This window comes from Neodiprion lecontei, chromosome 4 (genome assembly GCF_021901455.1).
Source record: "Neodiprion lecontei isolate iyNeoLeco1 chromosome 4, iyNeoLeco1.1, whole genome shotgun sequence".
Classification (NCBI taxonomy): domain Eukaryota; kingdom Metazoa; phylum Arthropoda; class Insecta; order Hymenoptera; family Diprionidae; genus Neodiprion; species Neodiprion lecontei.
Genome location: NC_060263.1, coordinates 25,513,569 through 25,541,534, shown reverse-complemented (window position 1 = coordinate 25,541,534; position 27,966 = coordinate 25,513,569). Strand labels below are relative to the sequence as shown.

Below are 27,966 nucleotides of genomic sequence, written 5' to 3'. Positions count from 1 at the left end.
AAAATATTTATTAGTATTCGAGGTATAACTCGAGGTGGTTGGCGGTTTTCGTTGGAGGTAGTTAGGGGTGGTTGCGGGTAATCTCGGTGATTCAGGAGGAGAAGGACGAGGATTTGTGCTCGGTGAGTAAAACACTTTTTTAATATTTCATGGCAATTGTAATTATATTTCATCAGAAATATTACAAACTTGTCACCTTTACAATAAATTATTTCAATTCATTTTTCGTGCAAGCACAAATTCAGTTGCTACGAATAAGCTTATACAATTTATTATATTATTAATTAATTATTTAATCAATTACTCAATTATAATAATCCTTACACAATATTTTCGATGTGTTCTTATACTGAAAATATTTATTACTATTCAAGGTATAACCTGAGGTGGTTGAAGGTGGTCGGCGGTGGACGAGGAGGAGGACGAGGAGGACGAGGATTTGTGCTGGGTGAGTAAAACACTTTTATAATATTTGATGGCAATTGTAATTATATTTCATCTGAAATATTACAAACTTGTCACGTTTACAATAAATTATTTCAATTCATTTTTCGTGCAAGCACATATTCAGTAGCTATAAATAATCTTATACAATTTATTATATTATTAATTAATTAATTAATATTCTTATAATATTTAATGGCAATTGTAATTATATTTCATCTGAAATATTACAAACTTGTCACGTTTACAATAAATTATTTCAATTCAATTTTCGTGCAAGCACATATTCAGTAGCTATGAATAATCTTGTACAATTTATTATATTATCAATTAATTGATTAATTACATTAATCCTTACACAATATTTTTGATGTGTTCCTATACTAAAAATATTTATTACTATTCCAGGTATTACCCGAGGTGGTCGGAGGTGGACGAGGAGGAGGACCAGGTGGACGAGGAGGAGGACGAGGTGGACGAGGAGGAGGCGGGGTGGGTCGTGGGAGAGGACCTCTCCTCTCCTCAGAGGAGGGGAGGGGGAGGGGCAGGGAACGGGGCGAGGCGGGCGGGGAGGGGGAAGGGACGGGAAGGGAAGGGAAGGGAAGGGAAGGGAAGGGAAGGGAAGGGAAGGGAAGGGAGGGGGAGGGAGGGGGATGGGGAGGGGAGGGGGAGGGGCGGGGGAGGGGAGGGGGAGGGTGGAAGGAGGGAGGGAGGGAGGGCGGGAGGGAGGGAGGGAGGGCGGGAGGGAGGGAGGGAGAGGGAAGGGCCGGGCGGGTGGGTGGGCGTGTGGGGGACTTGCACTGACATCCGTCGTCCACTCCCTCCCTCCCTCCCTCCCGCCCTCCCACCCTCCCTCCCGCCCTCCCTCCCTCCCGCCCTCCCTCCCTCCCTCCTCCCCCTCCCCTCCCCCTCCCGGCCCCCTCCCCCTCCCTCCCCCTCCCCTCCCTTCCCTTCCCTTCCCTTCCCGTCCGTTCCCCCTCCCCGCCCGCCACGCCCCGTTCCCTGCCCCTCCCCCTCCCCTCCTCTGAGGAGAGGAGAGGTCCTCTCCCACGACCCACCCCGCCTCCTCCTCGTCCACCTCGTCCTCCTCCTCGTCCACCTGGTCCTCCTCCTCGTCCACCTCCGACCACCTCGGGTAATACCTGGAATAGTGATAAATATTTTTAGTATAGGAACACATCAAAAATATTGTGTAAGGATTAATGTAATTAATCAATTAATTGATAATATAATAAATTGTACAAGATTATTCATAGCTACTGAATATGTGCTTGCACGAAAAATGAATTGAAATAATTTATTGTAAACGTGACAAGTTTGTAATATTTCAGATGAAATATAATTACAATTGCCATTAAATATTATAAGAATATTAATTAATTAATTATTAATATAATAAATTGTATAAGATTATTTATAGCTACTGAATATGTGCTTGCACGAAAAATGAATTGAAATAATTTATTGTAAACGTGACAAGTTTGTAATATTTCAGATGAAATATAATTACAATTGCCATCAAATATTATAAAAGTGTTTTACTCACCCAGCAACCTTATCCTGGAAGTCGAGAAATTTTATTAGCGGACTGACAGCCACCGAATTTGGGGTTGCGCGAAAAACGAATTGAAATAATTTATTGTAAACGTGAACCAGGAACCACGGAGCGCTTATCCTGGAAGTCGAGAAATTTTATTAGCGGACCGACAGCTACTGAATTTCGGCTTGCGCGAAAAACGAATTGAAATAATTTATTGTAAACATGAACCAGGAACCACGGAGCGCTTATCCTGGAAGTCGAGAAATTTTATTAGCGGACCGACAGCTACTGAATTTCGGCTTGCGCGAAAAACGAATTGAAATAATTTATTGTAAACATGAACCAGGAACCACGGAACGCTTATCCTGGAAGTCGAGAAATTTTATTAGCGGACTGACAGCCACCGAATTTGGGGTTGCGCGAAAAACGAATTGAAATAATTTATTGTAAACGTGAACCAGGAACCACGGAGCGCTTATCCTGGAAGTCGAGAAATTTTATTAGCGGACCGACAGCTACTGAATTTCGGCTTGCGCGAAAAACGAATTGAAATAATTTATTGTAAACATGAACCAGGAACCACGGAGCGCTTATCCTGGAAGTCGAGAAATTTTATTAGCGGACCGACAGCTACTGAATTTCGGCTTGCGCGAAAAACGAATTGAAATAATTTATTGTAAACATGAACCAGGAACCACGGAGCGCTTATCCTGGAAGTCGAGAAATTTTATTAGCGGACCGACAGCTACTGAATTTCGGCTTGCGCGAAAAACGAATTGAAATAATTTATTGTAAACATGAACCAGGAACCACGGAGCGCTTATCCTGGAAGTCGAGAAATTTTATTAGCGGACTGACAGCCACCGAATTTGGGGTTGCGCGAAAAACGAATTGAAATAATTTATTGTAAACGTGAACCAGGAACCACGGAGCGCTTATCCTGGAAGTCGAGAAATTTTATTAGCGGACCGACAGCTACTGAATTTCGGCTTGCGCGAAAAACGAATTGAAATAATTTATTGTAAACATGAACCAGGAACCACGGAGCGCTTATCCTGGAAGTCGAGAAATTTTATTAGCGGACTGACAGCCACCGAATTTGGGGTTGCGCGAAAAACGAATTGAAATAATTTATTGTAAACGTGAACCAGGAACCACGGAGCGCTTATCCTGGAAGTCGAGAAATTTTATTAGCGGACCGATAGCTACTGAATTTGGGGTTGCGCGAAAAACGAATTGAAATAATTTATTGTAAACGTGAACCAGGAACCACGGAGCGCTTATCCTGGAAGTCGAGAAATTTTATTAGCGGACCGACAGCTACTGAATTTCGGCTTGCGCGAAAAACGAATTGAAATAATTTATTGTAAACATGAACCAGGAACCACGGAGCGCTTATCCTGGAAGTCGAGAAATTTTATTAGCGGACTGACAGCCACCGAATTTGGGGTTGCGCGAAAAACGAATTGAAATAATTTATTGTAAACGTGAACCAGGAACCACGGAGCGCTTATCCTGGAAGTCGAGAAATTTTATTAGCGGACCGATAGCTACTGAATTTCGGCTTGCGCGAAAAACGAATTGAAATAATTTATTGTAATCGTGAACCAGGAACCACGGAGCGCTTATCCTGGAAGTCGAGTTTCACCGCGTAGCGGACCCGAAGCGCGAGATCCGGGAGGTTGAGAACCCGGGACTCGAAATACGTAGCGAACCTGAAGCGCGGGATCCGGGAGGTTGAGAACCCGGTACTCGAAATTTGCGGAGCGCGCCTCTCATCCGTCCGCTCTACTGCGCGGTTGTTTCCAGACTGAGGAATTCGGCTAGCTGATTTTGAATTGGTGACGTCACTTTCTGAACGTCCGACATCCAAACTATGGTTTCGAACTTTGATACTATGTATGATGATGTATGATGTACGATGTATGATGTATGATGTATGAGGTATGATGTATGAGGTATGATGATATGATATGATGTATAATGATTTTAGCTTTCACATTTCATACAAGAAATACGCACTTTATCTCTCCTGCCGATTCCAGACTCAAGCGGCCAGGCCCTTCGATGGTCAGCCGTTGACTGAAGATACGGGTCGGCTAATAACGCTGCCGTTCTGCGACAGTTGGATGATGAAAAATTTCGCTCGCATCTTTCAAATGTGTGTTAAAATACACTCGAAGTGTTAAGAAGCGTCGTTCTTTCTCTCCCTATCACCTTTCTAGGTCTTTAAACCACTACGCAGCGTTAAATACCGTCTCATATACGAAGCATCCATTTCATCTCGTTCAAAATTAGCGCATCCGTGATGTATTACAGTTACTCTGAATTTTTTTCCATCCGAATACTTTTCGAAAAACAATTCTGCTCCTCTACCCAACGCAGATACTTCACTTGCGACCAGCTAAAACAACGTTTCGATTCTATGCCTATGAAAATTCAAGATCGAGAGAGCAAATGAAAAGTTGTTGGAATAATTATGAATACTAATGTTATGGAATACATCGAGCGCGCGTCGAATAGAATCCCATTTCGAAATGAATAATTCTTCTCTTTTCATATCATAGCTAATCTGCTAATATAGCTAAATAGGATGGTTGGAGGTGTTCGGAAATGTTAGGAGGTGGTCGGTGCTGGCAGAAGGTGATAGGGGGTGGTCGAAAGTGGCCTTTGATGGTCGGAGGTGGCAGGGGGAGGTAGGAGGTGTTCGAAAATGGTAGGACATTTCAAAAGTTAAAGTCGAAGATGATCCGGTGCATCAATTTTATCGTATATTTTATAAATTATTTCTAAACACATTGAAACATATGTATTTGTAATGAAATATCATGCAATGGGCTGTGTAAACTATAAACTATAATTTCTGTCGAATAGCTGCTTTTATGTCAACAGGGCTTTGAGACTCAGTTCAGTTCGTCCTCCTCCTCGTCCACCTCCGACCACCTCCAACAATCGCTAACCACCTCGAACAACCACCGATAACCACCTCGGGTTGTACCTGGAATAGCAATAAATATTTTTAGTATCAGAACATATCAAAAATATTACGTGAGGATTAATATTTAATAAGTGCTGGCATAAATTTTTTCTGGCACTATTCGGACGCAATTTTGCGAGACGAATCGATTTAGCGCAGTCCCGATACGCTGCGACCAACGCATCATAAGTTACAGCCAAAAAACGAGAACTAGTGTTTTCGACATTCCTCAGCAGGTGTTCTTTCCTTCGTATTCTCTCTTCTGTTGATTCGACGCTCTCTTCGCTGTGTTTTTCGCGTTGCTGGGTTTCCAATTAGTCGGGAAGGGGTCACATGAATCGAAAGTACAATTTTCACCACGTAAATAATGCACACAGACTGAACAGAGATAGCTCAGGTATTTAGACGGAGACGGAAGATGGCGATGAATGTATGTTCTAATTTCGAACTTGGTAGTCCAGGAAACAATAATTAGGTCGTTTGTTTATTTGTATAATCAGAATATATTTGTATATAATCTTTGAAATTACAGTGTGTAATGGGAAACAAAACATACGTCTTATATTCTTAATTATCTTATTTTATGCATACATGAGAAGTCAAACCCTCGTTTCAGGTGCAACTTTTTCAGTATCAACATTTTCTCCATATTCAATCACGTGTCATATTCATGATTATGTATCAATCTAATTCGGAAAAGCGCAAAAAAAAATTGACTGCGTAAAGTTTTTGAATTGTACGTGTATGTTTAAAAATTTTTCTCAGCATCACTCACAACATGTCACTGCATTATCCTCACAAAGCCATAATTCCTTAAAGGAGTAGCAATATCAGCCGTTTGTGGTAAATAAGTATTCGTTAGCTTACATGTAAAATGTTACATCTATAATCAACGTACATGATGATTTCGGATAATATTTTCAAACTGACGTTTCAAATCTATCACGCCGGCTAGGCTTGGGCTCTAATCTTACAAACTAGGCTAGGCAAATAAGAGTCTTCCCTTCGTTTATCTGGTCCTGTACTTTATCACTGGCCGTTGATTTTTCAGCCTGGCTGCTGAAAACCGCAGACGCAAATGTCAGGAGTACTCCTAGCACAGCCAAGTAGGATGCCCAGCCTGAAAATACATGAATTTCAAGAAATTGACAGCGCATCGCTTATAATTTATGTGCCTCAGATTTGCCCAGAATCGAGTTATTTTGAGTCTCAAATTTAAGTGTGCATTCAGGTTTTATTCACTCTCCAAAAATCATTGGAACTCAGTACTAGTGGCAACTGAAGTATTGTTTCTATCATGTTTGATTGATCGGAACTTTCGGCACATCAAAATTATAATAGTGGGTGTTTGGTACTTTCAAGTAAAGCACAACGGTGATTGGTTCTTTTATGTGATGTTATATTTTGGGTAACACACATAGAAGTGAATTTGGCGAGGTGAACACTTTGCAGTTTTTAGAATTTAGTTGATAGTTAGAGATCTAAAATTGTTCATAGTTGTTTTGTGTTATTAGGGGGGAGTACGGTCTAAAAACAGCAGAAAACTTGAATCCAGTTGAAACTGTTTTTCGATAGCAAAGTTACATGTAATCGCTAACAAGCTTGCACGACTGGTTCAATGTGTTTTTTCGCAGAATATGAATGGTTAGAGACGGAATTGCATATTACAGATTGGAGTGAATTGAAATTGCGTAACGTAGAATGCAAACTTGAACAAATTGAACAAACCCAAATCCACAGGCACGTGATATTCGAGACAATAAAACGATTAATTCGGATAGATTTGAGTTATCAATCATTTAGTTTTATCTTAACATTCGAATTGGCAGACATCAAGTCGAATCTGTCTCAGTATATTTTGATTTTTTTCGTGTACTGCGAATTTGACGTAACGTTCCATCAAGAAGTTTATCGCAAATCAGTTGGTGTACAGTTTGTCTATTTGGTTTAGCAGTATCTCATACGTCATAGAAAGTAATGTCACAGCGAAAATAAAGGATCAAGCCCATTGTTTTCATCATGATATTAAAAATTTGATATTATCCAAAAATTATTGCGAAGGGTGTGACTAGACCGAGTGGATAAACTGTATTATATATAGGTTAGCAAAAAATCACAAAGATTTAGGATTATCTGCTACACACAATCACTAAATATGCAATTATACACGCAGGTATATCTTACCAAGACTGCAGTTTCCCAGGTAAAAAGGCACTGCTTCATCACCGCAAAGCCCTTGAATTTTGCTTGAGCCCCAACCCGCAACGTACAAAATCATTCCAAGGAGATACATGATACCTTAAAACAATTGAAGTAAATTACAGATTAGGAATGGGTTTTAATGTAGTAGGGAAAATCATATTTGGGCACAATATTCGAATCAAAAGTTTTTTTTTTCTAATTACGAAAAATGATTTTCTTACCGAAATCTATCTTATCGTTAGTCAAGCCTCAAAATGAACCGAATGAACGAAATTCGACTATTGTGGATTTTTGAGAAGAGTCAGCTCATGTCTATATCTTTTGCAGCCGTTTATTTCTTAACGGTAAAAAATCTGCTGAAAATGAATTCTTACAATTTGATTCATTTATACTTTCTCTTTCAGTTGACAAGCGTTATATATACGTATATGCTAATCTCATTTGCAGGAAAAATAAACAATTTCCCTTATATGCCTGTAGCTATCTTAAACCTAAGCGGATTTTGATAGCCGATGGCTCATAATGACGGAACGGATCAGCATCGATGATTTTCACGAGAATAACGAATAAATTCACGTCCATGGTGAAAAGGTTATAGGGGATTTTATGTTGTCTTTCTGGCTGTTTATTCTGTTCTGCAAAGAATCCAAAACTAAGAAACGAATCCAAACGCAGGTTTTTAAAATTATTCAGTGCCTTTCCACGCAGATTTTAGTCCGTATTACGTGACGTTATACGATTTTCTGGAATGGAAGTAAGGTGTAGGCCTAAAATATGGAGCCGTCACAAAAATCATCCACTTTTTCAGCCAATTACTTACATACCAATATCCCGTGAAATATAGTACATTTTTTTTCTCAATATCTTTTTTCACCTACCCGCAATCGATTGTGCAACGCCAGCTAAGTCGAAAATACTCTTCTTGCCAATACTCTGGACGCAGCAACCTATCAATGCGGCTACTACCGTGGCTGTCATTACGGCCAATCCAAGTGCCAGGAAGAAGAATGCGGCTTTCCAACAGTCAGGAGATGTCGAGGAAAGTGTCGCAAGACCATCAAAATTAAAATCTTCCCAATTTGGTTTGCCATGAAGTGCGGTACCATTTTCTACGTGAAATCAAAAACGGCACTGTATTTTCGGCATTATTGCATATAATGGTTCGTTATGATTGAAACAGTTCGGAAAGTCTCACCGATATCTTCACTAGTCGGGGGCCCTGCCAGCCATCTTGGAGTCATCAATGCCGAGAACATAGCTAACACAGCACTCAGGGACATTAATGTCCAAAAGAGACTGCGACCGGTTACTATTACGTAGCACATTGTTCCAAGTGGTTGATAGCATTTTAAATTATGGCGACGCAGACTGCCATTTTTCTTCGATTTATAGCAAATTTTCTTTCCTGAAACACAAATAGAGCATGTATATATATTGTATTATTATAGACGTTGTTCATCAGTCACATTCCAATTATTAAGGTTTCCCTATGCCTGAATAAATTTGAATTTGACTATAGAAGCAGAAAATGGCGGTTAAAACGCGTTTTCAGTGTATGTCTGTTAATTTTTTTTTCTCTGAATGATAAAAGTTTTTTTCTTTATGACTAGCTCTCTTGAACCTATATGCTAAGACCTGCTTGAAGAGCCCCTCTGCATAGAAAAATGCATGATTCCTAATCAATTATCTTAAATTATTGCTTCCACTTGCATTCTACAGTTAATTATCGATGGATAATTTACTAGTACCAGCAGAAAATACGACCGTAAATCACGCCATCGGTTACGAAAGTATGCACACTTAGTTACAAAGATCAATTTTTTTAATCGACATTTCCGGTTTAGATGACTCTTTGTTTTGCCAATTCCGAGAGCCGCAGAAAACAGCACAAGTACATTCCGTCATCGTCGTATCGCAAAAAGCGCGCGATAAAGCGCGGCAGTAGCCGGTATAAACGAGCGATTATCAACGTTACGATATACCGCAGTGTTTATAATTTTCAGTTAGATTTCATGGAATAACCACATTACTGTTGTACAGTTCGAATTGCCATGGTGGCCGGGTCACGAGACGTATAAGCATCGCACGTACGGCATTACGCGGGTGTCGAAATAAATAGATTCAAGATGGCGAGGCATAGGACCCCCTAACGCAAACACATGCGACGATGGGATGTATATTGTAAAAGAACAGTTTTATACGACGGGGACATCTCGTCGAAATCTGTCCAGCTCCCGTCATGTTTACGATTCATTTGTAACGAGTGTCGCCGCAACGTGACACGTGAAACAAATCGAACCTACGCAGGATATGGAGCCATAAGCGTGTATCCCGGCAGGAAGAATGAATTGTACAGAATTTAAATTGGGCTGTGATATAACACACTGCGTATACCCATATTCGACTTGATGGGAAATATTATTATTACACGTCAACGGTCGTCGTGATAAGTAGACAAGGTATACGGGACAATTTTTTCTTTCACTTTAAACTGCAATTATTAACGATGAAATGGGTAAGTAAGACATAACAGACAAAGGTCGGATATAATCATCATGCGTGCATCTCTTCCATACGGGAATATCGTCCTATGGATTTCCACCTGCCTAAGCTTTGCGCACAACGAAAGCGATCGTGATACAGGTATTTAACTGTTTAGGTGAAAACTATTCGAACGTGATAATTTACTTTCGTGAAGAGCCACTTTAAAAGATTTGGTACAGGTTATTGTTGGTTATACATCGAAATACCTGATATCAATCGTTGTTCACGGATCTTATTATTAATTACCTCATTTTCTTATCTAAAATCGTCGAGGCTGGGCCATTTTCGAGAACGATTATACTTCGGTAGGGTACAATATGCCTATGTATAAGCATGTATGATGTATACGGCCCTACCATCTCCGTTAAAGAAGACCCCCGGAGTCGCCACATGTTTCTGTGTGGTCTCCAGCTTGTATAGCAAACTCGATCGCACCGAAAGAAAGTAGCGTTCGGTATATTCATACCGTCTGTTGAAAGAGACGTCGAAATTCAAAAAAACCAATTTCCCTCGATTAATTTTAATAAAAAGAAGTTATTGTACTCGATGCTTTGTTTATGACAATTTTTTAATACGCGACTCTCGTGTTCGTATTTTTATTGTACTGAATATTTTAAGACACCGTATTATCGTATATTGTAACGAGGCTAAAGTCAGGAATAATTTTCATTTATATTACAAAGGGGGCTTTCCGACTTCGGGTTTCTTTCACAGTATTTCGAATAAGAAAGCGAAATATGACAGAAGAAAATTTAACAGAATGAAGGTACGGCAAGAGGAATGCATAAAAATTAGGCAAAGGAAAGGGGAAGTAAGATATCTTGCGGATCCTTGTGCAGGGGAAGAAGCTTCAAAACTGCTATAATCGAACTTACGATAATTCAAGTATGGCCCCTTGTGTCTATACTTTATACAGCAATCTGTAAAGTAGGGCATCGCATTTTTTTAATCTTTGCTTCCACGACGTTTATCGCACATCCGTGATTGCTCGTTCGCTTCTGTTTTACAACAATGACAATCACCCTCGACGTATCTCTCTTGCACTACTTACGTTGAGAATCAGCTAGTATCGCATCAAATAATTATACGCTGCAAGCTACCGTTTCAACGGAGAGTTCAAATACAGCAATTACAGTGTTGATTTTATAATCCTCTAAAGCAGTACTTCTCGGTTTCGTACCGATATACCGTTATTTGAGTTTGACAAGTACCAAAAATTACTCAAACGCGATCAGTACAATATCCCTCAACGATGACAATTACAAAGACCCCCATTCCACAGAAATTTGACTATAAATTCTTTAAAAATTTACGTTATATGCTACGTCAGATTACCGTCAAATTCGATTGCAAAATTGTATTTCTCTCGACAGCTGAAATATTGTCAGAGGTAAAGTATTTTGAAGTTTACTCATCAATTACGAACGTCACAATATGGCTATGATCACGTTACGATGAAACTGTAACGACTAATTACAGGTGTAATTGTCATCTGTTCAGAAGAGAAGAAAATTTCACCGTCAACTTGACTAATCCCTACAATACCCAATAACGAAATCGTGAAAAATGGCTGTTCGTACCAGATCAGGCAAAATTTCGCGGATTTTTCTTAAACAATGACCCTACATTTTATATTTTCATACCTGTATCTCACGTCAACTTGAACTCCAGCTCAAGACATCTTTGCGTTACGCATCCGTAACGTCGTATAAAAATGTGTAAACTTTGTGCGTCTGTCAATTTCAAACTGTAATCTATATCTAATTAATTAGTTTTTTTCACAGACGCTCGTACATTTGTACGCGGACGAACATCGCCTTCAATAATAAGCGCTCTTCGTCGTGTTGTAGATCTATATATATATTATATATATATACATATATCATGTATTTATATACACACACATGTACGTATATATAACGTAATAATCCATAGATGGAGATTAGAGATGTGATGAGATTCTTTCAACTTAGAACGAGTTTCGACCAAGATATCATTATTTATTGCCTATCTCTTCTGCGCTCATAGCGCGTGAGGAGAAACGATGCACTTATGGGGCCCTTGACTCAAGGGGATCCTTAATAGGGCAGTATACTCGTATACTTCGAGAGGATAGCGATCCCGACTTGCTTTGGTGCAGGGTGCGTTATATTTTTCTAAGTTTAGATCGTGCCGTGGGCGGTTGGTTCGGTTTAGTTGTTGTGTTACTCCGAGTCCTTTCCTCGTGGCCGTTGGACGATTCGACCATTCAGTCAGCACCGCTGCACGTAACAGGCATATGGTTTTCGTTTATTCTTGCTATCTCTAAAACTGCAATCGTAATCTCTTTCTCGGTCTGCTATATCCAGGGTCGTTTTGATCTTGCCGCAGCGTTCAAAAGTTCTCGTCGATCGACTTAATTATTGTTGGATTTGTGAGCCATATGCGTCGCTGCATTATTCACAGGAAGCGCAATGAGTAATTCTTCGATCCTACAAGATACTTGAATTTTATTTTTTGAAGATACTTTATTTTGCGCATAAAAATTGCTCATTACTTACAGAAAACAGTATACATTTTTGTTTTGCGTTGTGTGTCGCTTTGTTGCAAAAAAAAAGAATAAAAAAAGAATGAAAAAATTGACAAATTTTCTTTGAGTTTGGAAACACCGATTACTGGAAGAAGAAACAAAATCAAGATTTGTTTGAATTCCAGTTTTTGTTGTAACATATAATTAGCTCTTATAATTAGCAAGGTTCCTCTATGAGTGAATCATCAAACTGAAAGGCTAGAAATACCAGCAGAAAAATTTAGTTGCTTGCAAGTAAAACAAGATCAGATCATCTTGGGAATTGCATGACGTAGGTCCCTTCTGACGTCGGTATTGATCATTTGATATGTAATCAATGACCGCGATGAGATTGGCTATACGTATATAAGGGGTCAGTCGTTCACGCTTGTCTTATCCCGTTCTGTCTGTGAGCGCACGCTTTACGTGTAGACCTTTATCGGCACAAGTGACTCACCACCAAGAATAAGTACAGCGGCACCATGAGAGAAGGGCGAAGACGAGGCACTTGGTTTAATTAAAAAGTATTTAATATTCGATTACAAATCGAGGCTAGCGCAATGCGGAATAAGACACACAGCGTCGACTGCAAAGCGTGAACAATCAGTTGTGCAATATTTTGAATACAGAAACAATTTCACCATCAATGAAATGGAAGACTCATAACGCGCTGATGTACGTTAAAGCGACCAAGCCTTGATTATTTTTTCTGCAATTATGTACCATCATCCCGTTGTTTTATATATAGTTTTGCTCTTTGTTCCCGGAATGCAAAGCGTTCTATTAAACGTACGTTATAGGTAATGTTAAAGTACCGAGAGCCTCATTTTTTGTATTGATGTAGATGCCAATTTTGGATCGATGTTTCTGAAGTTCGGATCAATCAAGCTTGATCGAAATCTGAAGTTCACATCAATTTTCAATTCTAGTAATGAACGGATATACATCAGCATACTCTAGTTTATCAATTTTTGATTTTGGATATCTTATCAAATTTCATTTACTTCTGAGGACCTTATTCTTGGAGTTTCAGATCAAGCTTGATCGATCGAAATTTAAGGTACATGAACCAATGAGATACGTCAGTAAAATTGTGAAGTTCATTGGTTAATACGAAAATTCTATCGATAATAACTTTCTTGAAACGGTAAGTTGATAGCTTTTCTGGTAGGATAGAGAAATCGAAAATCGAACTTTCCAAGCAGATGTTGGAAAAACATGTTTAATATTCAACATCCAAGTTATTTCTCATCATGAAACTTTTTTGAATTGAAAATTTATCTGAATATCGGGACAGGACCAGGTGTACGATTATTTGAAACTTTTATGATAAAAAGTGAGTGAGAAGACATTTGAAGGAAATCAATTTCCGAGATAATTTCACTTAAATACATCTGGAAATAGACAGGAAAATACTTGCTTTGTCAAGTTTTTTTTGTGACATTTCACGTTTCATATCAATAGATAAAATTTGGATAGTAACTGACGAGTCCTTTTTAGCCCACAACGAACCGTATCCTGAATATACCTGTACATGATAAAACTTCATGACAGTGTTGCAGTGCGTTAGGAATCGTCAGGAATACCTATACCTTATTTATACACATCCTGATAGACGAATGGATACGATCAAAGTTATTTTCATTCGTTTTTCGACGCGTCAATCAATTCACATTAGTTATACGTTGCTCGTTGGGTAAATATAAAACATAATTTCAGTCGCATCGCTACGCATGCCATGTCCATGTATGTACATAGGAGAGAAAGCATCGCACCGTGTCCGTCGTCAATTATGATGTATCGATGCTGTAAGCACAACCAAGTCCAATTACTATTTGGATATGCATGTAGGATAGGTTGTAAGTCTAGGCGTAAATAAAGCTCATCCGAAATGACTCAAGTTTTCCGATGCCGCCAGTATATAAGTAAATTATAAGTCACCCGTTATCGATACCTAATATCGGTGGCGATCTGATCTGCGTGAAAATACGATCCGATTTATAAAAGCGACAAAATTTGTCAAGTATAAGTTGCCAAGAATCGAAGTGAATTGAATTCAAACTTTATTACTGAATATTCAATTATTTATAAGTAATATTGAAATTAAAATAAACACAACTAGTGACATGATATCAGATAGAAAATCGAAGCACGTCACTCGACTAAAAATTTTCTTTGTCATTTCCAATCGAAGGGTAAGACAAGACAGTCCGTCAGTCAGTGACCCTGTAATGGACGCCCACGTAAGTATGACACAGAAAGATTTGCTTCACATGCGCATACATATATTCATGAATCAATCGACCGTCAGCGTGAATCTTCCGTGTAGGAGTCAGAAAGAACTACTTCTCGCTCGCTGTGATACAAACCCTGCACATATCTAAATATGCACCCACGATATGTACATATGTACCAACATACATGCATGTACGTAAGCATTTATATCACAGAACCCACGCCTCTGAGTACGGGTAGAATTGTCCGTGTTTCGCATATCCAGATGCTACTTTGACTTCAACTATTATCGCTGGACTATTTTCTAGATGGCATTAAATTTGTGCCAAGTAATGTAATAACAAATTAGGGAAGATACGAAAGGGGTGACGGTCAGATATTGGTCGAATATGTTACATGAAGTGTTGGTCTTTTTACGGTAGAACTAGTGATGAGGAAAATGGTAATTAGTCACTTATATATTACAAATTACAAAACATATTTCGATAATGAGACGACTACAAAATACAAATTATATTCGCATTTCGTATTTTGGAACAAGTGAAATACGAAATACATTTGTAGGTTGTAAGTCGATGTAAATAAAATATAAATTACATTCGTATTTTGTAATTGGGAAGAACTTACACACGTGATGTGTAATTAAAATATAACCCATTACAAATTGTTAATAAGTCGGTGACAGATAATGGTATCAATACAGTTTATCCTAAAGAGATGTAAGAATGATGGTCTTCGTGTAGAATTTGGATTCCAAACCCTTATAGTGTCCATCGCATATAGCAATTATTTTGCTATGTTGTAGTTGACAAGGTTATTTCTTTGAATGAGTTTACTATTGTAATTGCTAATTTCAACGTGCCAAAAAAGTTTTGAGGCCAAAGAAAAAAAAAAAAATGAAATGCGAATGTTTCAGAAGCGATTGTTTTCGAAAATTTCGACCCGAAAAAATTTTTAGTGGTTGAACAAAAAAAATTCCTTCAACTCAGTCTGGATGTCACAGTAAATTGAATGAATTTGTTTTGGAATCAAAGAGATTCTAGAGTTGAAAATCCGTACTTTTCTGATAATTTATTACAAGCTGATCGTAGCCCAAGTATTTATCAAATTATTGTAATGTTAAACTACGGTATTCAGCCTAGAGATGCAAAAAAGAAACAGACTAAATTATCAACAAGAGCTTGAATATGCATTTTTTATTTTATACTAATTAAAAACGGTGGGAAATTTATTAGAATCCTTCAATTTCATTTCACGATGGCTCATTTCGTGTGAATGTTTTTTTTTCCATAAACTAAGCATAGATATCAAATTTGTTTTCTCTCTATAGTCAATTCAGTATTACTATTTGTTGATCCGAATCGATCGATATCAGTGATCGACATCAGTGCAATCTTAAACGTTGTGGTTATGGTTAACCGTTTCTCAAATTGTTGATACCTTGTCGTTAGCTTGTGTTAATTAATCGTATTTGCTCAGATTTATCTCCATTATATAATAGTGATTTTGTTTTTTTTTTCTGCCTTCACTTTCAACGGCGTAAGTCACACTGCTGGGGACTTTATCAACGGGATTTTCTCTTTTTACAAATTTTTGATTCAGTCGATCCGGCTCATCCATGTTTGGGTTGCGTGGGTTGAGTCTTACCGCAACTGGCGACAGCACAAAGGCGCACCCTGCACTCTTGCTGTAGGCATGCATGTACAGTGTGCATACATCATACGTATGCATAATACATAATATAATGCACACGCTACGCGCAATGATCACCATAAGAGTTGAACTGCAGTTGCGGCAGCTGTATAAGGCAGGTGCAGTTCTGTAGTTCATTCTCGCTACTTTTACTTATTTTTATTTTTTACTTGCTTTCCGCAGTCTCCCACATAATGACGTCCACATTTCCGTTTTTCATTGCCTTCACTTTCATATTACTTTGATCGTCATTTTCGAGATAGTAAAATTCACGTGATTCGTATTTTAGGAAAATTTGTTTTCTAACAGAAATAAAAATTTCAGTTAGTTTCGACTTGATTAAGTTTACTGGGTTTATATATTTGATTTCATTCTACCAACGATCAGGCAGCTTTTTGGGGTCAATATTTTGATTAGTTTACAATTGAATAGTGTTGTGGGATTAACAGTTTTCGGAATTTTTCTTTACTTTCATTTATGGAGAACTACAAAACACACCAATTGAATTATGAGCTGAGTTTTGTGGAGAACATTACCGCCGGAATATTTATTTTTGACAGGGTAATAAAGATTACGTGATGTACTGATTAACGCAATTTACAGTTAAAGATATGAACTTCAATGTAACTGATTTCTGTTATTGCTTAGACAACTAATTTATGCATGTGTATGACGGAGTACATAAGAAGAAGTGAAATTCTTCGAATCTTCAATAAGAATATTGGAATATTGTTTGCTACGACAATAACGTATCAAAATGCGAGTAGAAAGTAGAGATTTTGTGAAAATAATGACAAAATTGAAGTTTGAAATTAATAAATTTTCTTACAAAAGTTAAAAATGTCACACTTCTTGAGAAATAATTTTTGTCATGAATATCTTACACGTATTTCAAATTTTCTTTGTTCAAAAAGTACATTTGGATACGAGCCAAGTCAAGTTTTGACATTCGGTCATCTGATTTGACATTTCAGATACATAGCAAAGTGAAATATATATATTTGTTGGAGACAGTCATCAGATTGGAAAAAAATATATAATTTCTCCAAATCAGAATTCGCAAGTCCCCTTTAATAAATTGGGACGTTTTGCTTGTGAGTAAATAACGAAATATCAATTCACGGTATTAACTTAACTAAAAATTTCGTTTCGCGTACGTGATTATTACTATGAGAGTCAATTGCATCCTAACAAACGTGACCTGATTACTTTTGGTTTCATTGATTCATAGGAACTGGTATAAAATTTTTTGATAGAAACAGCCAATAGTAGTGCCATCGAAATGTTAACCCTGAAGAACTGCAACTGCCTGATAGTTGGTGAAACGATCCATGTAGGTAAAATATCCACACGATACCGCAGACGTATAGTTATTGTAGCAGACTGCGCGGCTACATTCTGCGTGTTAACTTATTTTTGCGACGGTAGAAACACAGCCGTGACCGGAAACGATGCAGACATTAGTATGCAGTTGGTGTGAGCTAAACTTAATTCATGCATAGGTTCGTAAAATCGGATACGATGCCTTTGTGCATTATTTATAAACTCCTCGGAGACTAAGCTATGTACGATAATTTCTCCAATTGTTTGAAAACGACGAGAAAAATCTATCTTACATTCTTCTGCGACTATTATTTATATCCTATATCGCAACTGTTTCTGCCCATAACTATTCAAGACTTTTTAGCTTATGTGCAAAAATCACTGCGTGTAAGAACTTTTTATAAATCGTTGGCTCGATATCGGCGGTTAGATTCAGCATTATCTATGCCTTGCTCCTAACTTTGAACTCTGATCGATCCGAACGCATCAGCGGGAATTAGGATTGAGTCGATTGGTTTTAATCGGTACCCTGTATCTTATAATCTTTTCCTTTGAAAATGAGTATTTTCTTTACCTACGTTATGCCTGACAGAAGTTAAAAGCTTATTCGTGTAGTATACAAAGTGTCCCATAACTCCCGCAATATAATACGCCTGTAGCGGTGTTGTGCTTGAAATATGAGCGTGGTAAAGTGCAATAGTATACGTGAAATATCTCTATGGCACATATTAACGAAGCTCAGACGCTACACGAGAACTAGGCTATTTCTACGTTTGCGGTGCGATGTATATTTTTCTAACTCTGATTATAAGGTCGTTGATTACGAACCTGAACTCAAAATTTGGATTTAAAAAATAGCGGATTCAATTTGGAGGATGAAAATGCAAGAGGTTATTTAATTGATTGTATCTTGATGCCCGGAGGTGTCCGAAGTCACCGATTGCGAATTTGAAGTGAAGTAAAAATTGAGAAATCTAAAATAGCTGGCTTTTTTTTTACCGTTACTGTGAATTTTTGAATTTCCGTTCCAGACGCGTAATCGTTGTTTTCAAAAATTCCCGGATAGCAGGTTTCATCCAGATTTACTAGTTTCTCACAATTTAGCCCGACAAATTTTTTGTTCAGAATCGTAATCAAGGAAATTTATAATTTATACGACGATAATCTCAGGCAACTGAACACCCGACGAGCGTACATGCGTCAAGTTTTCCGTTTATTTCTAGAGGCCAGCCAACTTTGTATGCGAAAGCGTTTCGAGATTAGTACGAATCCGTCACATTTTGACAATTTCAAATTCTGAAAACAAAAAATTAACCTCAAGATGCCTTCCAAATTCGATATCGACCGTCTGGCCGTAACTGAGATGGTCAACTTGACCAGCAGACGAAAGATTCGGCACGAATTCGGTGAATCTACTAATGGAATCACACGATTTGGCGTACGCGCATTTGGGTGTTTAGTTTCCTGTGACTTTCACGATATCATCTCGAATGGGTAAATAATTACCTAGGCTATTATACAGGCGCACTAAGGAAATAACATTTATACTTTCCCAACGTCATTTCTCATGCCAGCACCACTATTATAGCTTGTATATACGCGAATAACGGGACACCCTGTGTACGTATAGTGAATACACATCCACCGGTTCCATTTCGACATCCGATCAAACGAGTCGATATTTTCCTAGCCAGCCGAAGACGCGCTAACGTTGGCTCCTCATTATCACGTATCCACCGCAGTCGAACTAGGATAGAAACGGAGTAGCATTCGAGGCGCACACACAAAGATACGCTGTAGATGCGCGAGCGTGATGCCGAATTATTTAACGCCTGTATTTAATGTAATTAGAATGGGCTGCGTGCGGCCGAGTCGCGTCTCGACTGGGATCGAGGAAGGGGGCGAGGAGGTGCCGAGGACACAAAAAAGACACGAGGAAGACAAGAGAGGAAAAAAGAGGATAAAAGAAGCACGCGTGCCTGCAGACTCGCTGCCCTGCCGGCCCCACGCATATTCGGCTTATTCACGAGGAGAGGAAAAAATAAGGAAAAAAAAAATAAAAAAAAAATAATAACGACAACCAACAGCGTGTGGGACAAAGAGAAAATAGGGAATGCGTTATACGTACACGGACGACGACTCCCCCCCCCCCCCCCCCCCGTTCGCCCTGCTTCTGGCCCATATATTCGTAACAAACAAAGAAAATTATACCCGCCGTAGAGTGCGGAAACGTCACGTATCTTGACCTCCACGTTTTTGTTTATTTCCTGTAACATCCTTCCGTTTGACGTTGTGGAAACTAGGAATGTCTACATCCCTCGCATACGCTAGAATTTACGTACAGTGTACATACGTATATAGGTATACAGATGTTATAGATTTACGTCTTCGTGTCAGGATGACATCTCACTGAAGGAAGTGACGTGAAATTTACAGGAATTCGTGGGAGAGAGAAAGACGCTACGCGTTGTACGGATTACTCGTGTGTAATATGACGACGAGAATCTACACTTACGTAGCACAGGATTTGTAACGTTATTTTATGATGTATGTATAATTGAAGATGTTGTGAAAATTATTTTGTTAAATGAATTTAACGGCATTTCATGTGGCATTGCCTTCGCTGTGGCGAAAAATCATTTGCATGGCATGTGTGTGAATGCTTCTCGTAATTGGACTCCGTAAAATCTCATTCTTGTTATCTACATGTGCGCTAAATTTCCTCGCCGACTTTAGTTACCATTCCTCTGACCGGGCAAAAGAAAAAGAAATGAAATTTTTATGGCCTGGAAGGGTGGGCTTTGGGAATGGGAGGGGATTTACGGGACACGTGCGGTGCTGAACGCATTTTTTTACATTTCCAGTCGAACTGGTTATCGTAAAGGTATTTCATTTATGGCTCGTTTCTTATCCAATAAGTTAAACGCGATGAACAGTGCTTACTTTTGTATCGAACTTTCAAACTGCTTCGTGTTTCGGTCTTAAATTTGCAAAGCAGTTAGTTGCATTACTCAAACTCACCCCCCAACTGACGTCGCACGCATAATAATAAGATTTCAGTCCGAGGTCTTTTCAAAAGCTGGGGGAACCTTGAACAGGAACTGAAAATTTCATTTGTTATAGTAACTAGAAAAATTCAGTAAAATAGGTGTCGTTAAAAAAAACTGTTTGAATATTGTTGGAATTACGAAAAACGAGGTACGCGTAACCATTTTGCGCTATTGTCGATCCTTTTTTGGTAATTGCAAAGCGAAATCAGTTTGTGAGGTTTACTCTACTTTTTTAGTTAAACAAGCCTTTAACGTCAATTTATTGTTGCACAAGCATTAAATTTTCGCAACAGTTACAAGAAAATATAGCAACAGTGATCGTAATGAGAAAGAATAGCAGCGGGTGCTAGACTTTCCGGTAACAGCTAGAAAACTAATTTTTATTTTGTGCCTAGAATTATATTTTTCGATTGTGGTAATAAATGAAAATAGTCAAGGACTGAGCGGTAACTGGAAGTAAAAATTTCTCTCACAATCAGTGTACGATACAGCTTAGAAAGCGTACCACATACTATCATCTTTCGAAAAATGGCTAATCATATTTTGAAGCTCGAAGTTACAGCCTCCGAATAACTTCTGCACAAAACCTATGGATTTGATTTTTACATCCGATCATAACTGTCACTATAATGCAGCTTATCGAAGAATTTAATAGTGGTTTTGCGAAACCTACCTTAAAATCCCAAAACCTAGTTTTTATGGCCACTCTATATCACTTTACGACTTCTCTAATCCGACTCATTTCAAAAAAAAATTTCCACTATGCAAGGTGCAATGTATACACGTAATTTTACACATGTCCTGCGAGTATTTTATGTTTTATGTGGGTAGACGTTTATTTGTCATTATAGATATACTCACGTTTACGGGGTAAGGTATCATGGTATTTATGTACCCCATACCTGTGCCACGACATATTTATGGCATGATGTTACAGTCTCCCCATAATCTTGCCCAGTGGGCCTGACCAAATACGGGGCTATACTTACAGTCATGCACGTACATAATACCAGCCTGGTTGAAAACGTTCTCGACGCGTTGAGTAAATACAAAATTGCTTGTTAGATAATTATAGTCATTCACAAAGGTAGTGATGATGAGATTAGGGAGGAGCAAATTGAGTCGGTACCTGCGCTAAGCTCGAAGAATACAATATTGTACATGGATTCAAGTCTCGCACGTGTTTCTTATATTTAATGTACTCTTTCATTATCAAATATGAGATTCATTAATTGTTACCGCTCAGTGAAATATTTTCCTCTACATATCCCTATAACTCACAACCAATATAACATCGTTTGCTACTGCTGAAGTCTTAGAAAAATTTCCGACTTTAACCCATTCCCTTTTTTTGTACACTATAGTGTACAGTTTTGATTTTCGATTTCTACAATTTTCTCGTGATATAGTGCATATTAAATAATCGTCAGATGTATGAAATAGGAGTAAAATTTTATGACAAATCGATTGCTGCTATGCATTTTGTAGAATCATTCTCACGTTGTAGGAAGAACGCAAATTTTGAAAATAAAACTCAATTTCTGAAACATTTCCAAAATATCTCTAAACCGTCCAAAAAGTGTTGGTTTACTCAAATAAAGGCATGTTGCGTTTAGATAAATGTAGACTCGAATACACTAAGGCCACATCTTTGATGCTTTGTCGAGTGTATAAAAGAGATGCGGAGTAAAACGGTAACTTTCGGTTGAATGAATGAATGAATATGAACACGAACGCCACCGTCATCCTGTAAAATAAATGCTCCATTCCTCCTGGGATGGGCTTGCCGCATATACAATATCCATCCGTGTGATGAGTGCCATGACTCCTAGCATTATGCACTTCGGTAGATTCAATTAAACCTAAACCCCATAATGCACGCGAGGTACGCTTGGCATGAAAAAGCAATCGGTTAGTGGGTGCGTTAAATGAAAATCAATACGTTTGTAATCTACGATGATTATTATAGGAATGGAAAAAAGAAAGCGAGGTTAAAAGTATGAACAGTGGCTCAGACCACGATTTTTTTATCCCCGATCGTTTTAACATGGTGAAAAATCCGATATGCCCATTCGATTTCAATCTGCAACGAGTAATTTGATTCAGAAGACAATTGCCTAGAATTCCAACCCGACAATTAATTTTCATCACGTTAATATCGTCGAATATTCAATTTACCAAGACATTGCACCGACATTGATTTTGATCAACAAATAGAAATATTGAATTGACTATTGAGAGAAAAAAAACACTGTTACGATGAATTTGGTAAGAAACAAGTTTCCAAACCGGTCAATCCGTCGTAAAGTGAATTTAAACAAGATTACAAAGTTTTTCACCTTTCTAAAGTGGTTAGAAATAAAAAATCGATAACGCAGCTCATTTTCTAACTTCACTCTTCATTTTTGCATTTCTAGGAAAATTACTGTAGCTTACGAACGTGTTAATTTAATAACTGCACTCGACACGCGATCGTCTCGTAATATAAGATGATCAAAAAAGTATCGATTATCAATTATTATGCCTACAAGCTCCTAAATCAAACAGAGTGTTAAATGACGTCATGGGTGCGGTGAATTATAAATGACATAACGATGAAGACGTTGTATTCGGTACCTGCAATGCGGTTGCGGCGAAGCATCGTTCTTAATTGATAACGAGTAATTTCATCGCGTCATTTCTTGGTGGCTACAGAACATTTCGCACGATCGACTCTTGCGGCTGGTCGGTAAAATGCGAACGCGACCGACAATGAGCTAACTGGTCAAGAATAAATAGACAAAGAAAATGTGACGTTTCAAATCACTTGTAGCAATTGAATTGTAAGGGTGAAGAATAATATCTACCGGCACGGTATTCATTTACGTACTAGAAAATGGAGAAAGTATATACATTGAGGTTGATTACATTAGGGAAAAAAAATATAGACGCGTATAACTTATGTGTAAATGCACGAGGGGTATGTGGATATGTATATTATAGCTAGAACTGGGTACTTGCAAGAGATTCAAACGAAGCGTTGTAAGGAACTCGACACACAAAATAGACAAGGTTGAAGTTGGTAACGTTAATCTGATTAAATATTACGAAAAAAATCATTAATTTGCAATTTTAGAATGAATTCGAAGGAGTTTGTTGTTAAAATATCAGCACGTTCTGCGTTACTGAGGTTTTACAAATTTCAGATGATCTGAAAGTTGCAGAAAGACAGCTTTTCCTGAGTATGCATCGTCACGCTAACGTTATACTAACTTCAATCTGATAAAATTAGCTAGATGTTAAACATTCATATGGGATTATATCTGTAAGATGTCGATACGGGAACTCAGTGCATTGGAACTTTACGATTTTCGGATTGTTTGCACGCCGATTCGATTTACATGGATTATTTTCGATTGTAAGCACTAATTATAGGCAATATATTGCAATTTAACCACAAGCTATTTATCTGAACCTAAAGTTTACACTTTTCCAAAGTTTTGATAATCAACGAATACACATCAACGCGATATTTATTCCCAAGGCTATCATTTTGCATTTTTCGATAACCAATCAAGTTTCATTTACTCTTTAAGACGTTATTATTGTAGATTTTTGACCAACCTTGATCGATCGAAAGTCGCCGATACTTAGCGTACCCATTTTACACATTCAAATTTCGAATAAGAATCGTATGTCATACAATTGAAAAATAAAGAAATTAACGCATAAATTAGTGGAGCAGAATTCTTCGGGTAAAAATAATAATTAATTTTATATTCACGCAAAATATATATAAAAAAGTATATAATAATACAGATGTATGTATAGAATGTACGTAAGATTCAAAAGTAAGGGTAGATATTCAAACCTGTCAATGATTGAGAAATGTTTCATTCATAACAGTGCAGCGTTATGAGAGGCGCGTGAACTCGTTTGAAATAAAGTTTATAATATGTACCGACGGAATGAGTCACAGGAAATGGTTCACAAACACAATAAGTACATAATCTATGTGGATTATAAATTCTATCTACTCACATTCAAGAGCTTGTATCAATTATATTTGCAGCAGAATTTGGAACTTCAATATTCGCCGTATACTCCGATTAAATTTAAACTTCTCCCTTGGAACGGAGGCTAACGCACTGTAATAAATGTCGGCACGTCGAACAATTAACGATGTGTAACGCGGCTAATCGAGCACAGGGTGAATTACCGGCGCCGACAAACTGTCGCCTAAGACTGAAGACTCTCAAACCGTGCAGAGCTCGACTCACGTTCAACTAGCTCGCGACCTGCAGAGACGAGACTGCCGTCGAATGCATGGGGAATGTATGGGGAATGCATGGTGGATGGCAACTGGCGCGTTAGAGAATAATCGGAGAGGGGAGACGCATGCGATAGTCAAACATACAAAAAATTACACGGGGCTGAAGGCACTGCCATTGTAAATTCGCCTTGGGTTACAAATTTTTATTACTTACAACGCGTCAAATTTCTGGATCTTTTCAGAACCTTTCACGAGGATTAGAAGCCGAGCTTACCGGCTAACATATTTTTTGAATCATTTTTGTTGAATTAATTTGAATTCTTTTTTAACTATCGAACTGAAAAAATGGCATTCACCAGTGTTTGAACAAACCGCAGGTGCATTGACGAATAAGACGTTTACTAAGCAATTTATGGGGAATTGTTTCTGAGAGGACCGGGTTTATCTAGTTTGTGGTATTTTTTTCTAAAATAAGCAATATCTTGTCAAAGCTGAATTGAGTTTTGAAGAAAAGACAATTATGTGGAATAGGAGAAATCCGAAGACTTTATATTTTACAACGTACGTAGTTGATATAGGTGAGTATCGCGTTGTCCCCCATTTCCTTGAACTAATGCTTTTTACCCTGCCTACTTTTCAACCCCTGTTATAAAAACGACCCTCCGAAAACTGTTACCCATTTACCCAAGAGCCCGGCACCCCTTATATGCATCAACCCTTGGTGGACTCCCTTCATACGATTCGATGCAGTCACTACTTTTTAGGTATCTAGTTTCATCGATTTTTTTTTATATCTGGCAGCCGTAGGAAGTGACAATCTTGCGATAATTGCCCGATTGTTGGACTGTTTCTTGTACGAAAACTGTCGGTAAATGTTTGCTACTCATTATGAGTAGTATAAATAAGTGATTCCGCGTACGTCCGTTATTTTTATTGCTCATTAATAAATGCATACACGTAATTTTGTATTCAATGGTCGAGTAGTTCTCGAACTATTTGAGAAACGAAATTAAAAAGAGACATCATTTGATAATGTTTTATGAATTCGAAACGCAATACGAGCGCGAACTTTTTAAGCTGGCTGATTAAGGGCACCCAAATTAACCACTTTTTTCGTATTAGTTTCATCAAATTATTGTACTATACAAAATGAAATGACTACCCTTGATCTCGCTTGATTTTTAAGCTAGCTTTTATCAGTCGCTCCGACACTATAAGGAAGGTTTACAAATAGCTAACGATCATACAGCTGGAAAATATTAGTTTTTCGTTCCTTTCAAGATTTGAATTTACAAAAATTCATCCATCATTGTTTATCTTTGCATTCATCTTCCTATGAACGACGTTTTTCAACGTTAGTACTCTGAAAGATACCCACAACCAGCCGTATTTTTCTTTTTCACATTTCTCACCGTTCCGAACGTAGAGTCGCTAATTTTCGAATTTTTGGCCCATTTTTAAAATTATGACATAATTACAGAAAATTTTACGCAAAATTTGAAAAATTTCAATTATTTGAACATTTGTTGTAATACGAATAGTTATAAGTTATATCAGCTCAAATTTGATATTTTTCTGCAGAAACAAATATTTATCTATTATATTGTGATGACAATTTCTGAAAAAAAAAAAACGACTCACTATGAGAGAAGTTTAATTTACTTCGGATAATTAACTCGAATATTTCAACGGCTGTCTAATTTTTGTTTTCTCAAACAATTCAGAAATAGAAAAGTAGCTCAAATAAGATACTGAATCTATGAATTATGCAAATTGGTATGGAGCTGGTAAGTTTTTTTTTTAATATGTGTTGTCTACTAAAAATATGTACGTATCTTCAGTCAATGTATCTCCGATGTTACGTACAGATCTGTAGAATTTTTGATGAGCGATAGCAGGTGACGGGGATGGATGACACTGTAATCATTTGCAATTATCGACTCGGTGAAGAATACATCATTTTCTCAGATTGTAAGTACAGGAGACTGATATCATCCTATTTTCCCATTGGATCAGACACGGAAATTTTCCTAGAAATTTATAAGAAATTATAGAAGCTCAAACAAAATGTGCAGGGGTTTATTATAAGATATAGGGAATAAAAGATCAGCGCAGAAGCAAGTCTGATAAAATGCTCTTTACGCACCTTCCTTAAAAGACTTTGGCGCCTCGTTGACTGTAGATTGCAGGATCGTGTGCGGGTGTTAGAGAGGATTATTCCTGAAAGTGAAAGCCCTTGAAATATGTATCTTATACATTACAGTATTTATTTACAGAATAGGAGCGATGACATATAGTATTGTTTTTTTTTTTTTTTTGTTTGTTATAATATATAATATATGTATGTATTTATAAGTGCAATTATTATTAATTGTTGTTAATTAACGATATTTAATTACTAATATCTATGCTCTAGACACAAAAGATATAAACTCCACTTTTCCTAGACTCACTCGATTGTTCGCACTATTTTCTGACCAAAAATTTCATCAATTCAGTCCCCAAGTGGAACTACCATCTTTTAATTCCAAAGTATGGATATATGTACACCATAGAAACGATACTCACACTTAAAAAATAATATTCTGAGTCGTTATAATTAAATATTACTATTTTATTATTAATGTTGTTACTACTATTTTTATAATAATTATTGTTATGATTTAAAATTATTATTCATTCGTCCACCTGGCCTATAGTCGTCTAATAGACACTTCATAGTTACTATAATATTATCCATTATGGAATATATCTCCTTATAAAATATGATTTCATTAAAATCATGTTACATACAGAACTAGATAGTACCGCTTGAAATTATTTACCTGCATTTGAAAATAAGATAAATGCCCCAGAAGCAATTCGCGATGATTAGTCAAGACTGATTGGAAGAAAATGGACAGCAATATTGAAAATCACGGTTTTAACATGTTGGCGAAATTGTAATTATACATTTTCTACAATCACTCTTAATGAACAGAGTTTAATGTAAATAGTTGTCTAATTTCTGTATGAATATGATAATCTACCAAATAAATAATTGGTGGTGCAAATTTTATTCTCCTATATGTTTGTATCGATTTGGTTTTAGTATTACATGCGAATCTACAAATAATGTTAGCAAAATTACCGACCTTGTCATTTTTATTGGGGACAATT

General features: G+C 37.6%; 1 protein-coding gene across 2 annotated transcripts; it reads right to left on the bottom strand.

Moving 5' to 3' along the window:
* Positions 1-5,471: 5,471 nt before the first annotated feature.
* Positions 5,472-26,810, bottom strand: LOC107220887 (LHFPL tetraspan subfamily member 2a protein). Of its 2 annotated transcripts, none has more exons than XM_046736296.1 (5): positions 26,674-26,810; positions 8,359-8,568; positions 8,042-8,272; positions 7,146-7,259; positions 5,472-6,081 (listed from the first exon to the last, which is right to left on the bottom strand). In XM_046736296.1, the coding sequence occupies exons 2-5, from the start codon at positions 8,486-8,488 to the stop codon at positions 5,939-5,941; spliced, it is 618 nt and encodes a 205-aa protein (XP_046592252.1). In that variant the 5' UTR covers positions 8,489-8,568; positions 26,674-26,810; the 3' UTR covers positions 5,472-5,938. The 2 variants fall into 2 exon arrangements, with proteins under 2 accessions (XP_046592252.1, XP_015515145.1); XM_015659659.2 differs by lacking the exon at positions 26,674-26,810 and adding an exon at positions 24,576-26,357 and having other exon boundaries at positions 5,473-6,081.
* Between the last annotated feature and the right edge of the window lie 1,156 nt (positions 26,811-27,966).

Bases quoted from the DNA above. Each gene is read 5' to 3' on its own strand.
- LOC107220887 (XM_046736296.1), bottom strand. From the start codon at position 8,488: ATGTGCTACGTAATAGTAACCGGTCGCAGTCTCTTTTGGACATTAATG. The intron at 8,273-8,358 runs GTGAGACTTTCC...GATTTCACGTAG, and splicing joins CCCGACTAGTGAAGATATCG to AAAATGGTACCGCACTTCAT. The intron at 7,260-8,041 runs GTAGGTGAAAAA...AATTGTTTTAAG, and splicing joins CGTTGCACAATCGATTGCGG to GTATCATGTATCTCCTTGGA.